The 15,999-nt window shown below is 37.6% G+C and overlaps 3 protein-coding genes across 3 annotated transcripts; 1 reads left to right on the plus strand and 2 right to left on the minus strand.

The window, feature by feature from the left end:
- Positions 1–4,306: 4,306 nt before the first annotated feature.
- Positions 4,307–6,495, minus strand: LOC125231731 (programmed cell death protein 5). Its single transcript, XM_048137290.1, has 3 exons — positions 6,327–6,495; positions 6,090–6,201; positions 4,307–5,651 (listed from the first exon to the last, which is right to left on the minus strand). The coding sequence occupies exons 1-3, from the start codon at positions 6,390–6,392 to the stop codon at positions 5,440–5,442; spliced, it is 390 nt and encodes a 129-aa protein (XP_047993247.1). The 5' UTR covers positions 6,393–6,495; the 3' UTR covers positions 4,307–5,439.
- A 1,137-nt stretch (positions 6,496–7,632) lies between these two features.
- Positions 7,633–10,483, minus strand: LOC125232019 (tRNA-splicing endonuclease subunit Sen34). Its single transcript, XM_048137628.1, has 7 exons — positions 10,325–10,483; positions 10,152–10,238; positions 9,938–10,073; positions 9,619–9,734; positions 9,247–9,363; positions 7,971–8,120; positions 7,633–7,838 (listed from the first exon to the last, which is right to left on the minus strand). Exons 1-7 carry the CDS (start codon positions 10,374–10,376, stop codon positions 7,645–7,647), a joined length of 852 nt encoding a protein of 283 aa, XP_047993585.1. The 5' UTR covers positions 10,377–10,483; the 3' UTR covers positions 7,633–7,644.
- A 284-nt stretch (positions 10,484–10,767) lies between these two features.
- Positions 10,768–14,322, plus strand: LOC125231844 (epimerase family protein SDR39U1). Its single transcript, XM_048137423.1, has 6 exons — positions 10,768–10,991; positions 11,061–11,265; positions 11,491–11,728; positions 12,158–12,391; positions 13,126–13,374; positions 14,012–14,322. Exons 1-5 carry the CDS (start codon positions 10,967–10,969, stop codon positions 13,336–13,338), a joined length of 915 nt encoding a protein of 304 aa, XP_047993380.1. The 5' UTR covers positions 10,768–10,966; the 3' UTR covers positions 13,339–13,374; positions 14,012–14,322.
- Positions 14,323–15,999: the final 1,677 nt, after the last annotated feature.

Below are 15,999 nucleotides of genomic sequence, written 5' to 3' on the forward strand. Positions count from 1 at the left end.
CCTCGTCAGTAGGGACGTAAATAATCATTAATCTGTTTCCATGTAACATACTCGTAATAGTTTTGTTTCATCAAGGACGATTTGTATTTATAAAGGACTAGCTTTTACCCGCGGCTTCGCCCGCGTAATAAAAGTATTCATTAAGATTTTCTTTTGGATCCTTAGGTTTCTCTGTAGGTATATTTATCTGCGATTATTTCGATTGCACATAATACTTTTGCTTGCAATGATTGTAGAAATATTACACATCGACCACAGCGTAGGTAATTCTATATACGCTGGGGAAACCTTTATAAACATCCCACATAGCCCGTATTTCGACACTATGATCGGTGGGTAAAAAGTACTTTTTTCTATTATCCCTTACAATTTTTTACATTTTGCTTATACTTATCGCAAACGTAATCTTCAAGCAAGCAAACAACGATCGTCTTAGAGCACATTGATTGTAAGAGACCGCCGACCGATTATCCGTATCTAACGATACCCATATTATCCGAATCCGTATCCGTATCCCTATATCCCTATCCCTATCGCTATCGCTATCGCTATCGCTATGGCTATCGCTATCCCTATCGCTATCCCTATCGCTATCCCTATCGCTATCCCTATCGCTATCCGCATCCGTATCCCTATCGCTATCGCTAACGCTATCGCTATCGCTATCCCTATCGCTATCCCTATCGCTATCGCTATCCCTATCGCTATCCCTTATTAAGGTAACACTTTAAGTTCTCGCGCTTTGTACACATATTTAAAGTCACATACAGGTCGAACGCGATTAATTAACATTATTTTTATCTTTTTTCCCAACGTTTCGTCCAGATTGCACTGGCCGTGGTCGCGGAAGACTGACGTCCCAGCAAAATGTCACCGGAGATGTAAACAACACAAAACTACCCGATATTAATTTATATAAATGTTCGGGGTAGACAAATAAATATAATCTACCCGCTTTTAGTTAATGTTTATTTCCCACCGCACGACACACAAAAAAAAAAGAAAAAAGGTAAAAATAATGTTAATTAATCGCGTTCGACCTTATCAAGATGTTTAATGATTTTTTATCAAGTGCTAAAATATAAAGTTTCATGGTTTTATCTTTTAAAATTAAGAAATCCCATACAAACTTTCAACCTCTTTTTCAACCCCTTCATCCCTTTTTTTTCGAAATAAAAAGTAGCCTATGTTCTGTCTCAGGGTCTAAAGATTGTCTGTTCCAAATTTCATCAAAATCGGTTGCGTGGTTTAAGCGGGAAAGCGTAACAGACAGACAGACAGACAGAGTTACTTTCGCATTTATAATATTAAGTATGGATGGATGGATGGATGACAATTATGTTCATACTAATAAGCATCGTACCTCCATTTGTAACTACACTGATGAGGCCTACAATTTTTTTTAATGTGTATTGACTCAATACTATTGACGTGATATCATGATATTAAAATAAAGAAATATGTAATTTTTTCTCATAACAAATTAAAAACACAAAAATATTTGGGGGATAATATGATTTATGCCACTTCCAGGCTGCGAAACGGTGATATTTTAATTTTATCCCTAAAAGACCCATATATTCCAGGGGTAGGTACACTATACTTTTTTGTACGAGATAAATTATTAGTCCCGGTATATATGTTATGGACCAAGTGATAAATCGGGCACTATACATAATGCCCGGGCATTACACATAATGCCCATCCTCTGTTGGGCAAAGTAATAATAACACATCGAATAGCTGAATTTTGCCCGGGCATTATACATAATGCCCATCCTCTGTTGGGCAAAGTAATAATACCACACCGAATAGCTGAATTTTGCCCGGGCATTATACATAATGCCCATGCTCTGTTGGGCACAGTGATAATTATATACCTAATGGGCCACTTGCACCAACGAAAATTGAGGGTTAACCCGAGAGTTAACCCGCCATTTTATATGGAATTTAACAGTTGACAACCCACTAACCCTGAGTTAAGTGGTTGGTGCAAGTGGGCCGTGTATTTCCCCCCGCAGGTTGCTCACCTTGTCGTGGTGGAGGGGCTTAGTAACCGTGGCTTGGTCACCCACGGTGAAGCGAAGAGGCAACCAGGGCCGGCTTGTTGCTGGGCGAGCTGGCCCGAGGAGGGTGCTCCAAGTGGGCTTCATAAGCCCGCTTGTGACGCATTGGCGGAGGACCGTCGAGGAAGAGGAGTGTCGGTATTGCGGTGAGCCGTTCTCCCTGTCCTCGGCGGCCGAGGTGGGATCGCAGGGGGAGAGGCGTGATGGTATAGCGGTGCGCCACTCTCCCTACCCCCTGCGACCTTGGCGGGGCCGCTCCGCTGTAGCAGCATTGGTGGGGCCGCAAGGGAAGAGGAGTGCCGGTATTACGGTGCGCCGCTCTCCCTATCCTTTGCGGCCGACTTGGTTAGCGGTGGAACCAAAGACCACTTCCACCGCTGGGCGCCGGAACTCTTCTGGCGCCCATGGCCTCTTTGTGGCGGACTCGAGGGGGTCCGTCACTGTACCCATAAGTGGCCGAGGAGGAAGGTGCGCCCTGACATCTGGCGCACTCATTGTGGAAGGCCGTTGGGCATCCACGTAGGAGCTGCACGTGGGCGGCTGCCGCCGGCGGGATCGCCGTTGTGAGCGCAAGTGTTCCGGTAACCCCGCCAACAAAGCGGCGAGGTGGCATGTGGGGGGGTTTTTAGTGGCGGGTATACCGTGGCCTCATTAGCCAATACGGGAGTCCCACATAACCACTCGGGTCCCCCCTCGCACCCGAGTGGTATGCGGAACGCATTTTCCCCCCCTAAATAAAAAAAAAAGTGGGCCGTGTATTTAGTAAAACGTCCCACTTTATCGATTGCTATAAAGCCGCATTGACAGTTTCTTTGACGACCGGTCTGGCTCAGCCGGTAGTGACCCTGCCTGCTAAGCCGCGGTCCTGGGTTCGAATCCCGGTAAGGGCATTTATTTGTGTGATGAGTACAGATATTTGTTCCTGTCATGGATGTTTTCTATGTACATAAGTATGTATTTATCTATTTAAGTATGTATATCGTCGCCTAGCACCCATAGTACAAGCTTTGCTTAGTTAGGAGCTAAGTTGATCTGTGTAAGGTGTCCCCAATATTTATTTATTATTTAAAGATAACTACAAGTAAATCTCGTATTTATGGTAAGCGACAATCTGGGACGTTTTACTAAACACACGTACATATATCTTCCTTGGTTTCATGAGTAGACTTAGCCAGCTTAGCCTAGCGATAGTTCGCCCCGACTGTAGATTAATTAATAACATTATCACACATAATCTTACAGAATCTTGATAAGCGATTACCGCACATGGTTGGACACCTGTTGTATCACCAAGGTGATTTTAAGTGCGTTTCCATGCAGCGAGCAGAATTTTATACTATATGTATGTTTATTCAATTTGTGTGTTGGAAATTAGAATAATTATGATTTTTTAATGTTTGATTGTTTTTTTTATTTCCGCTACCCAAAGGTTTCCTGGTAGATAAAATAAATAATAAATAAATAAAATTGTCTGCCTCTATTTATAAATTATAATCATTTGTTTTGTCTCCACTGTATCTTCTTTTCTGTATCTTTTGCTGAGCCAATAAAGAGTATTCTTTCTTTCTTTCTAAGTATGTTGATGGCCAACAAGCATACGGGTACCTGATGGTAAACGGTCACTGTAGTCTATGGAGTCCGGCAACGCCAGGTGTCACATGCGCGTTGTTAATGTCAACCTTAACGACCAAAGAGCATTGAATCACTACCTAATAACGACGTTAAAACAGAGCTTTGATAACGGTTCGAACAAGAAATTTTTTGCGACACTTTTTTATAACTGTCGCTTTTTACCCGCCGACGCAAAAACTACTACTAATAAGTTTGTCGTATCTGTCTGTCTGCTGTGGCATCGTAGCTCCCGAACGGATGAATCGGTGTAGGTTTCGTTTTTTTTTTGTTTGAAAGCTGAGTTAGGCGGGAGTGTTAGAAAGACATGTTTCATGAAAATCGGTCGTTTTAAAAAAAAAAATTTTTTTCAAATTACTTAGTAGATTCTGTCTGATCTAGGTCCTGTAAAGTAAAAACGTTTCAGATCTCAATATGTAATTGTCGGCCGAGGCGGAGCCGAGAAGCAGAAGCGGGCTCCGTCGTTATCGCTTTAAAGTTAACTAAGATAAAACGGAAAAAATATTGTAGGCATAATTATTGCGTTCTAGACCGTCCGAAATAAAAACAAAAACACGAAACACATGAAATGCTAAGCAACTCAAGTAGGTAAGTATAAAATAAAAGATATTGTAATTTACAATTAAGATCTTTTATTATTAAATAAAAACAGTTAAACGAAGAATTAAAGCGAATTTTCTTTACAATAATTTTTAACAGGAATCCAAACAAAATTTAACTAAAAATGTTGTGACTGCAAAATACACTCGCAAGAAATCGTATAAATTAATGTTTCAACAATGTAGTGTCCTCCAATTTTCAAGGAAAACAGTACAGTGTTGCCACATTTTAAATTATACAATTTCTTGTTAAGACTGTTTGTAATTTCGTATAGCCTTACCACTAGTTACATAATTTCCTTTCTGATCTCAATCCGACCAGCATGTCATTATGAGCGAGATGCATAAAAATTAATAAGATAATTGGTACATGAACGTTAGCATATATGTTAGCGGCACATGGTAAAAATACTTATAGCAAAATGGTTATGCAACTAGTTTTATTAATTTAGTTCCTCAAGTATCACCTACTATAATGTATGGGTTTTGTGTATGTAAGTTTGATAGATTCAGTAGGAAAAATATAATTTAAAAGCATAGTTGTTTTAGATGAGATGACTACTAAAAATGAAAGGCTTAACAATGTATTTTTATACCTCTTAGAATGCATCACCTAAAGTGTGTGATGCAGCTTTATGAACCATGTTTGTGTGGTGTAGAAGCATACATGATACAATGTTTTTGTTTAATGGCTTAAATACATGATATACCCACTGTAAAAAATATACAAATATCAAGGTAGTACATCTACTGCTAGATTTGATAATATGAATATAGCTTTGCTGTATAAAATCTATTGTACTATTTTATTAATCCTTCTGTCAAGACTTAAGGCAATATTAATTATTGTAATATGTGATTAAAATAATCAAAAGTTTTATAGCCTGCTCAGTTAAAATAATGTAAACAAACAAAACCAACTCTTTCTGACCTCACCATGAATCAAGAACAATTATTTTTGCTGTAAACAGGCCAACTATCTCTGTTCATCAGTAGTAAAGTGCGCAAATTTTCTACGGGATGATAAAACTATTTACCAATTTTTATTATTGAACTCATGCTTAAGACTACAAGTTGAAGATGATTTTATTTGTTTACATTGTTTTAAACTACCTAAACAAACATAACTAAGCGAGGCCAAATCTGCTACAAATCATCATCTGAATCAAGTGCTGCCCGCCTCCTGTCAAATTTAACAGTACTAGCTGATTTCCCCATCTGCTGGTTGACTGACTCAAGGAGTTGGATCAGTTCTTGCTCGGATATCTTGGTGCGTACTTGTCCCATTTGAGCCATTCTACAGATCATGTTTTCCACCATCTCACCTTTCTCTGGTCTGCTTAGTTTAATTGTGTTCACTGAAATTTTAAAAATGAATGCTAACTTGCTATGTAAAAATAATAATTGTTATAATCCTAGCAAACTATTGCCTCAAAACATAACTATTGGCTATGATCATATCTCTAGTTAGAATTAATTGAAAATATATAAAAATAAAAACAGATGCCAAACATTTCTAACTTAATAATTATTGTGCCACATAATAGATTGAACTTCACAAAATAATGTATATTCATATGTTGTCATATTTGAGTGTAAGCAGGTAGGTACTCACTATTTTCACATATGTATACTCTATCTCTGTGGCTAATCACTTTCTCACAATAGTAATTATATCAACATTTTCATGAAGTAATCGGTATTGAATCCCGTAATTTCGGTGTTAACGAAGTAAATATTAAAGTAAAAAGCACAATCAAGTTTTAATTTCTTTGTAAATATTCACTCTGACTCACATCTGGCCCGGGCATCTTGACTAAGCGCTTGTGTAAGAATCGTGTGTTTTGCTTCTTCCATAGCTTGCATTCTCTCCTCCTGCTGCTTAGCCTGGCTCGGATCGCCTGTTCCCTGGAATAACCAACCATTATTTCCATTTAAAATAAACAAATCGGACCGATATCAAAATATTTCACGACGGAATGTTGTTACTACGAATAGTTAACCTCAATTAAAGTAAAAATCACAATACATACCCCATGTTGAGCTTGTAACTGAGCTAAACGCTGTTGTCTGATTTGTTCTAATTCTGGATCTGCCATTTTATTAACGAAATTTGTTGCCTTCTACTGCTAAATTCTGAAAATTATATTTTTGATAGCAGTTTCAACTCGGTCGACGGCAAAACAGATGGTGTTGCCAGTGGATTAAAACCCAAATCGCGAAATTACGCACTACGTTTACATTTCTTATTCTTGCTATTGCTTGCAAAAATCAAAAATGCTTTGAATGATTGATACTCAAGTCAAAGGTAACCAACTGTAAGCTTTACATTACATTAAAACCAAGCGTTACATTAATGAATAAAAATGAAGTGGTCAAAGAACTCGATTTTCAAAATAAATATAAAAGAACACTATGCTGACAACACTAAATAACTGTCAAATTGCCGGTTTTTAACGTGTTTGAAGCTAGGAACATACTACGCGGACGTCCGTCGTAAAACGACCGCGACCGCGACCTATCAGTGTGCACGGAACAAAACATCCAGAGAGCCAGATTTCGATCGGACGTCCGTGCGCTCAAGGCCACGTCCGCGTCCGTCGACCGATAGTTTGCACGGTTATGTGTATTTCCATTGTCCAGATTCCCATCCGCGGTCGATTTACGACGGACGTCCGCGTAGTGTGTTCCTAGCTTTAAGCTAGGAACATACTACGCGGACGTCCGTCGTAAAACGACCGCGACCGCGACCTATCAGTCTGCACGGAACGGAACAAAACATCCAGAGAGCCAGATTTCGATCGGACGTCCGTGCGCTCAAGGCCACGTCCGCGTCCGTCGACCGATAGTTTGCACGGTTATGTGTATTTCCATTGTCCAGATTCCCGTCCGCGGTCGATTCATGACGGACGTCCGCGTAGTGTGTTCCTAGCTTCATGTGTATTTCCATTGTCCAGATTCCCGTCCGCGGTCGCATCACGACGGACGTCCGCGTAGTGTGTTCCTAGCTTTAGTCCTTAATAAAAACGCTGCTATTTCATGCGGTCCGGTAGGAGTCATAATGTACGAGTGTGTATAGCGGTAATTTTTAAAATTAAAAGGTCCAAACCAATGTAAAGCCCGAAATATACTATGGAAATATATAACTACGCGCCATATTGCGGAATTTAATTAGAACTATTTTCTTCATACTATACTGAACTGTCATAGCATACATTATAATAACAGCGCCCTCTTGACAATAGTCATATATTTCTGGTCAGGTTTTGAAAGTATCTTGCATTGCAATCTCTGTTTATTTTATAAATACAAAAATTACACAAATAAAACCACTTTAAATTGATATTTCACTTAATTAGTATTATCATGCCATTGTAAAGTTTGGTATTGAACTTGTCCATATAGGTTACAAAACGCTAATAGGGCAATTTTATTAACAGCTACTGATAATCTTCCAAATGTAATTAGGTTGATAGGTCTAAAGGAGGCCTTATCATCCCTAACACAGCGAACCATGTACATAGCATGAAATTTTACAGGGTCCCCTGTGAACAAACAAAAAACAATATTATACATAGCACACTCACTTTATCAGTAGAATAGGCATAGAGATCAAACTGTCAATAGCAGTTCAACCAGCCTTTTTATATTTTAAACAACATGACATAAATATTTACCTGGATAAACTAAATAATCTGATCCAAACTTCGAGCCACTTGTAATGTAATGCCCTTTTTCCCAAAGATCAAGAAAAACAGTGAAATGCAGAGCTCCATCTCCTTGCACTACGCTAGGACACAGAACATCTAAGCCAACTATGTTTTTTTCTGAAATAAATAAAATTATTTTATCATTGAGCTGTAATCATTTGCAGAATTCACTATGTTCCGAGGTGGGCGTAAATAGCTGTGACACAGTTTATACTAATGCAGCTGATTACAAACAATTTTGTTACTAAATGTATGTTATTAATGTCCAATAAAAATTTTTAATCTTTAGATGAATATAATTTTGTTGTAAGGGAAGTGTCCGTAGTTATTTTTCTAGTAAAAAACATATACTTGTAATGCTCATGTATCTATGTATTAATCATTTCATTATACAAAGCAGCATTATTATGATTGTACAAACTTATTATAAAATACTGCTTATTTGTTATTTAGCAAATCCTTGACATAGTCAACCAAATTAAGCATTTATACATTGTTTCAAAAGAATGTAAGGTGCAATCCATACTAATCTTATACTTTTAAACGAGCAATTCTTGTATATTTATTTATTTATTTATTTATTTATATATATATTTATTTACACTGACGATCTCGGAAACCGCTCTAACGATTTCGCAGAAATTTGTAATGTGGGGGTTTTTGGGGGTGAAAAATCGGTCTAACTTATCCTTAGGTCCCGGAAAACGCGAATTTTCGAGTTTTCATGCGTTTTTCTTCGCGCGCCATCTCGTGTGCAGTAGTTGTACTGTTAAGACAGAATTCTTTCGGTCGATGTAAGTACTATTTATTGCAAACACTAGATGGCGACACAGGTCAAGGCTAAAACGAATAGAAAATACACTATTTGAGTTTTTGTGGCGAAATGCGCGCCATCTCGTGTGGAGTAGTTGTGTTGTTAAGGCTGAGAATTCTTTCGCTCGATGTAGGTACTATTCATTTTTGAACTAGATGGCGACACATGTCAAGGATACGAAACAGAACCGAGCGAAGCTCGGTTGCCCAGATATTATTATAAATGGGAAAGTGTGTGTGTCTGTTTGTTTGTCCGCCCTTCACGGCAAAACGGAGCGACGAATTGACGTCATTTTTTTAAGTGGAGATAATTGAAGGGATGGAGAGTGACATAGGCTACTTTTTGTCTCTTTCTAACGCGAGCCAAGCCGCGGGCAAAAGCTAGTTTATTATACATCTCTAAATAATGACCATTATAAATAGTAATCACCTGTATCTGTATGGTGCTGTGTTGGCAAATGCACTAGTACATGAGCTGGTAACAAAGGAGGTAGTTTGTCTATTTCCTCCTGCAATAATGCTTGTTTATTCAAATTTTCTTCTGTAACTGCAAAAATAAATTTTGTTTTAATAAATGACAAATACTATTACCATAAAACAAGTTTATTGAGGTAATTACAAAAGAAAAGAACAATGAAAAAGTTATGGATAATTACAAACATAAATTTTTCATGTTACATGTTACATAGAATGATTTTTAGGAATATCCAATTTAAAAAAATACTCTGGATACGCCTAAATGAAATGAACTTTTGAAATAATAAACTAATTGATTAAATAATATTGATCCACAAAATAATACTTGTCATTTTTTTCATAATCAGTTTCTGCCTTTTCCCAGCAACTATAATATCAATTTTCTGTGACAATTGTTCAATTCTTCGCTTTCTTAAGGCTTCAGTTTGTTCTGCTAATACTCTGCAAATTCATAATTAATGCATTCAAATTAGGTACTTACATATAGCCAAGAAAATGCAGTTCAAATTCAATAAAATGATTGAACATTACTGGAATAAATAACTTAAAGATAAAATTTTCCCATAGAAAAAAAAAATAATTTGGTATTTTTTAAGATAACAATATAGCCATAAATCTAAGAAATAAGGTGCATGGGCGCTTACTTTTCTTCCATACTTTTTGCATCTTGTATGCTTGCTTTATCAGGTTTGGATGTAATTTTTGGAAGTTCATATAATTCACAAATGCCCTTATTTACTAACAATGCTGCTTCTTCCGACATCAAAGCCACTGGCAGACCTGGAAAGGTTCATACATTGAGTACAAGCAATATATTTACAAGTAAATAGAGGATTTGAATACTCTTTTCACACTCACCTAAGAAATCGTTTTGCCTAGGGTAAGAAGGCAAAGTTCCAACAAGTGCGCCGCATATTCTATGTTGCGTACGAAGGGTAAACCAATCTGAGATCACATAAAATATATTTTAAGTTTTTCAATTTAAAATAGTAAACATAGGGAAATTATAGTTAACACTTAATTTAACAAACCTTCTGCATTCCATACGTATGCAACTCCTTTTTCCACATATAGTGATATCATAGCAATAATTATGTTAGAAAGACGTATCAGGAAAATGCCTCAATTATATTCTTTTGGAGAAAATATTAAATATTTTAACAAGCAAACAAGTCGGCAAGTCACAAGTGACGTTTGACTTGACGTGTGATTGACACCTTTGAGAATATTGTACATCTATGCAAGGCAACACACGACTTCAGGATCGAACGATTTAACACGTTTATCAAATATTTGTCTTACATTATAATATAGTATAATATTATTGTGTTAAAAAATACCGACTTTTCAAGGCATACATGAGGAAAATTGTATGTTTTGGAAAGTTTGGAAACAAATATTCATTCGAAATTGACAGTACGACTGTACATTGTCTGGACGTTCATTGCACAGTTTGACATTTGAAAAAAATCAGAATCAGATGTCATCTGCTTCAGCTTATTTTTATCAGCTGCTCTTTGATGCAGTTACATGAAAAATAAAATACCGGCCAACGATTTAATCTAGTCTATTTATATCAATCACGTCGATTCCTCTAAACCCAGAGAGGCGAATATAAAATCTGTTTACTGTTACTAAAGTGTTACTTACGTTACATAATTTGTAATACCAAAATGACAAATTTGAAAGTTTTAATCGGTTAGTTTATTTTTATTGTTGCCCTCTGAAACTGAAGGAGCGGTGTTCATTATTTTGGTTATTTTTTAGGTGGGGGCACCGGCTTCATAGGTAGACGTTTGGGCGATCTGATTAAAAGACACGGTTACGATGTGACAAACGTTTCTCGAATGCCGGGCAGAAACAATGTATGCTGGGCGGATATAGCGATGAGAGGTTTGCCTGAGAGCACGCATGCTGTGGTCAACCTAGCGGGGCAACAGTTAATGGACTTTACGAAGGCCTGGACGCCTGGGTATGTTTTGTTAAGAGTCATAAACTTTTTGATACAGTTCCAAAGATGGACAATGATTTACCAATAATAATTAAAGAGCCTTTAAGGTAATGTATATTTCAGGACTTTCTAATTTTTCAACGTTTTGAGACACTATTGAGACCTCACATGTCTATACTACATCAAAACAGCAAAACAACGTGTTGACATTGACACATTATATACATTTTGTTCTGTTCTTTTTAGGTTTAAACAAAATATACAGAATTCTCGAGTTTTTACTACTAAGTCACTAGTAGAAGCCATAAACAAAGCAGAGGTTAAACCTAAGGTATTGGTTGTGGTAACCGGAGTTGGTGCATACGAGCCTTCAGAACATAATGTATATGATGAAAGCAGCATGGTCACTGGCTCTGACTTCTTTTCTAAATTAACTATTGACTGGGAAGGAGCTGCCAGCCAAGTAGACCCATCAGTAAGACTTGTGAGTAATAAAATAAATAAAAAAGCCTTTTATTTCTTACTTTTTGGTACTTAACATTAATTACATTACAAAATTTAATTATCATAAAGTTATTCTGTAAGAACCCCTCCTGTGAAGGTGAAGGCCTCCTCCAGTGATGACCATTGTTCTCGGCCCCTTGCGCCACCATCCATTTTTTGCCTCCTACTTTGGTAATATCATATCAAGTGAGTACTGATAATTCATAAAAAAATTCAAAGATCAACACCAATTACTGTCTTGTCTGAACAGTATGAATAGCTAGAATAGCACGGTTGACTGTTGTTGAAGGACGCCTAAAGGGTAAAATCAGGCTGAAGAGAGAGAGAGAGAGAGCACAGTTCACTGTCTCTACAGTTTTCAGTATGAGCCTGAATTTTCAAACTTTATGTTGCTGTTTTGTACTTTCAGGTTATAATAAGATCCGGTGTAGTGATTGGCCGTGAAGGTGGAATGATAAAGAACATGATCCTGCCATTTTTCTTAGGCCTAGGTGGGCGAATTGGCTCCGGCAAGCAGTTCTTGCCTTGGATACATGTGGACGATCTCACAGGAATAATCAAATTTGCAATAGAAAATGAAAAAGTTGATGGAATACTAAATGGTGTATCTCCTCACATTGTTACTAATCAGGATTTTACAGCGGTAAGATACTATGAATGACATAATCTGATAAAACATCTGATAAGAAAAATAATTACATATTTAACTATAGTGAAGTAGGTAAATTGCCAGTAACTACCCAGCATCCAATAAATTTGGATAACTGGCCACCTCTCTACAACTGACCATGTTATGCTAAAATTAATTCTGATACCAATATACAATAGTACATTACGATACAAGTGCATAAAAAAGGAAGTTCGAAACGAGTGGCGATAAATTAAAACACGACCGAAGGGAGTGTTTTTTAAAACACTCCCTTCGGTTAAAACCCAGATACACCTAAAACTATTTTTTTGCTGACTCTGTATTGAGCTGTAGATATGTATTTATATAGTTCAAATTTGAAAAAGGAACAGGCGGTGTTATAACACCTGGTCGGACCACGTGGGTTAAATCGACACGAGTTACGAATTTCCTTTTCGCACGTGTATCGTACGACGTTTTTCAGTACAGGTGGCCCTCCGAAGTTTCGACCTGACGTATAATGAACAACTTCTCACACTAGTGCGTAAAAAAAAAACATCTGTACTGAAAAGTTCATTTTTAGTGCAAGGTGAGTGACTAGTTCTCGAGAGAGCCAGTTATTGGCAATTTACCCTATTTAATTAAAAAACTAATAGGGTACTGACAGTTTACAATAGAACCACTTTTTTACTTAATTAATGCATCATAAATGCTTGCCAGTTTAAATGACAACTTAATATTTTTTTCAGTCTTTTGCCAAAGCTCTAAACCGGCCAGCATTCTTTCCTGTACCAGAAAAAATTCTAAATGTTCTGCTCAACCCCGAGAGAGCCATGCTGCTGACCAAAGGGCAGCATGTCACACCCAAAAGAGTCCTGGAACTCGGATACGAGTACAAGTACCAGAATCTGGATGACGCGTGCAAGGAGGTCGCACATCTGTTTCCTAAGAAGAGTCTTTAGAGTCCTAAGGGAACAAAGCGCCTGAAAATTGAGAAGGTATGTGTTGAAGCTTTTGTAGTGACGTCCCCAATGTCAAAAATTACGTGATTAACCCACATTGGCCGCACATGTCGCGGGGAAAACATGGCATGGCGGTTAGCTGTTCAAAATAGTTCTGCACGAGAGCACATATGTATTGCCGTGAATCGTGATGATTTACGTTTCTTTTTAATCCTTGTTCAAATGAAAATGCGAAAATTACGAATTACGTGCCACGAGGCACTGCGTCGCAAGGCGTGCGGCCAGTGTGGACCCGGATATCTATTACTAATGGGTACTATAATGTATAGGGATCCTTTTGTTGTAAAATAGGTACCTAATTTAAATTTTTTTTCATTACACCAGCACTTTAAATGTGCTATTGCACGCAGGCGGAGCGTGAGTTATAGAAAAATCGTTCTCCCAAGGGAATAATGAATTTTTTTGTACAGTACTTAACTTTTTTACATCTATTTACATATTTTTTACATTGCGAGTGTGATGAAAAACATTGTGTGTAACTCGGGGAATATGAATATTACTAACTCGAGTCTTTAAATCGCTCCGGCAAGCCGTCGCGACTTAAGTAACTTACTCTCGTTAGTAATATTCAACTTCCTCCCCTTGTTGCACAATGTACTATTTTGTGTTTCAGACTTGAAATCTCAAATATATCAATGACCAGCATACTGTCTGTTGCCGGAAATTATATATCTACTCAGATAAACCCTGAACAACCATGATGCCAGATAAGGGACAATACACAGGATCTTCTATGACTACCTAAAATAATGAAAGTGTGATTTGGATACTCATATACAGTAACACCAAGATTGCATCTTCAAGTAAGAATGTTATGTAATTTATTATTATAGTACATAACAAGTTTAGGGAAGAAGCGACAGTATCTCACTCGCGAGGTTGACTAGACCCTTTAGCACAACTTGCCCTGTCGCGCGCGAGTCCATACCAGTAGGCCTAGCACATGATGGCCGCGGGAGTATGTCGCCGCGAGATAGATGCCACGTCTTCTTCTAACTGTATTAATGACATAAGGACGGGTAGTCTATCTCGCGGCGACATACTCCCGCGGCCATCATGTGCTAGGCCTACAGGGGCGGCTCACTCCGCGATTCTATCGCCGCGCTACAAGTACATCCTGGCGGCCGCGAGTTCGCGGCCTACTCAGGGGTGGCGTGCGTTCTCACGGAATGCACGTTCGCACTTTCTATTGTTATTTTACGTCGCGAGGTTTTTTAAAGCGATGTCCGCGTTTGGAATAGCTAATAATACTTAGTTAAATAGACATATTGAATAAAATAAATGCCATATGAGGCATATGACATTCTTACACAGATCTACTACTGATTAAGTCCCACGGAAAAGTTCAATAAGGCTTGTGATGTTGGAACTTGAACAAAAATATATAAATACAGTATATATAAGTACCTAGAAAGTACCCAAGACTTGAATATAATAGTATATTTTATGTGAGTATTAATTCGTTTGAGTCCATTGGTAGATAACCCTATCACCGGACGCCGCGCACGTGCGGCTCGTTTCTTTGTAAGAATTTTGTAGGTATTTAAAGAGGCGGCATTTCGTGAACATCAAAGCAGTGGGCCTTCTGTACTTGTACTATTATATACTCTGTGTCCATACATCAAGCGCTTCAAGTATGGACTCACTCGACTAGGCAAGTTGCGCTAGAGTAGGTATCCGCCTTTTTCTGTGTTTCGCGGACGATATAAATATTATTGTCGCGCCACTTTTGTGGTAGGGCTACATACAGGAAATCATGAAAATGACTTTTTAAAACGTACGTACCTGTTAATTTCTTAATAGCAATATCATATTAAGCCTTCAAATGTCTTATTACAAGGGAATTCAAACTTATCATGTAAGATTCGGGTAATTTGGAATACCTACTTCAGAGAGTCCGAAGATAAGCCTTAATTATTCGTAATAGAGTACATTTTCAGAATTACCGGCAGCTTAAAATATTAGTAATTATTTACTGGATATTTAGTCTTAAGCTAGATTCAAATTCATCTCACCAAGATTGTGTACAGTCAACCAATTGGAACCAGTTCTATATAATATAAATCAGATTGTAAGAAATCTCTTACTGCTTGTCATTTTAACATGGTTCTAGAGTGGCCTAGGGTTCCAATTGGTTGACTGTACACTCTGTACAGTACAGTCAAGTGTAAAAGTATGGGTGTACACATCTTACTCAAAAATATGTCCTATAGCATCTTAGTCCGGTGTAATAAGAGCGCAGTACCATATTTATGAGACGATTATTTCGATACGTATTTTTGCACTTGACTGTACACTGTACAGTGAACCAATGTGAACCATACGAGAAACGTTTTTTTTGTCTGTTATTTATTTGCATTTCCTAAGTCATCTCGTCTTTGAATATCATGAATTATGTCTTCATTAGCTCATTACATTAATTGAGAATGGGAAATCCCACCAAACGAAACAAAATAACATAGGTATATTTACTAAGTACTTTCGATTTTGTTTTCTGTGCAATATTTTCAATACTTGGTAATATATTCTATAGAGTTTAATTTATTATAATGTAATTAAATAAGAAATTAAAGTACCTTGTTAGATTTTATACGTGAGCTC

The sequence above is a fragment of the Leguminivora glycinivorella genome, chromosome 12 (genome assembly GCF_023078275.1).
Source record: "Leguminivora glycinivorella isolate SPB_JAAS2020 chromosome 12, LegGlyc_1.1, whole genome shotgun sequence".
In the NCBI taxonomy this organism is placed as follows: Eukaryota; Metazoa; Arthropoda; class Insecta; order Lepidoptera; family Tortricidae; genus Leguminivora; species Leguminivora glycinivorella.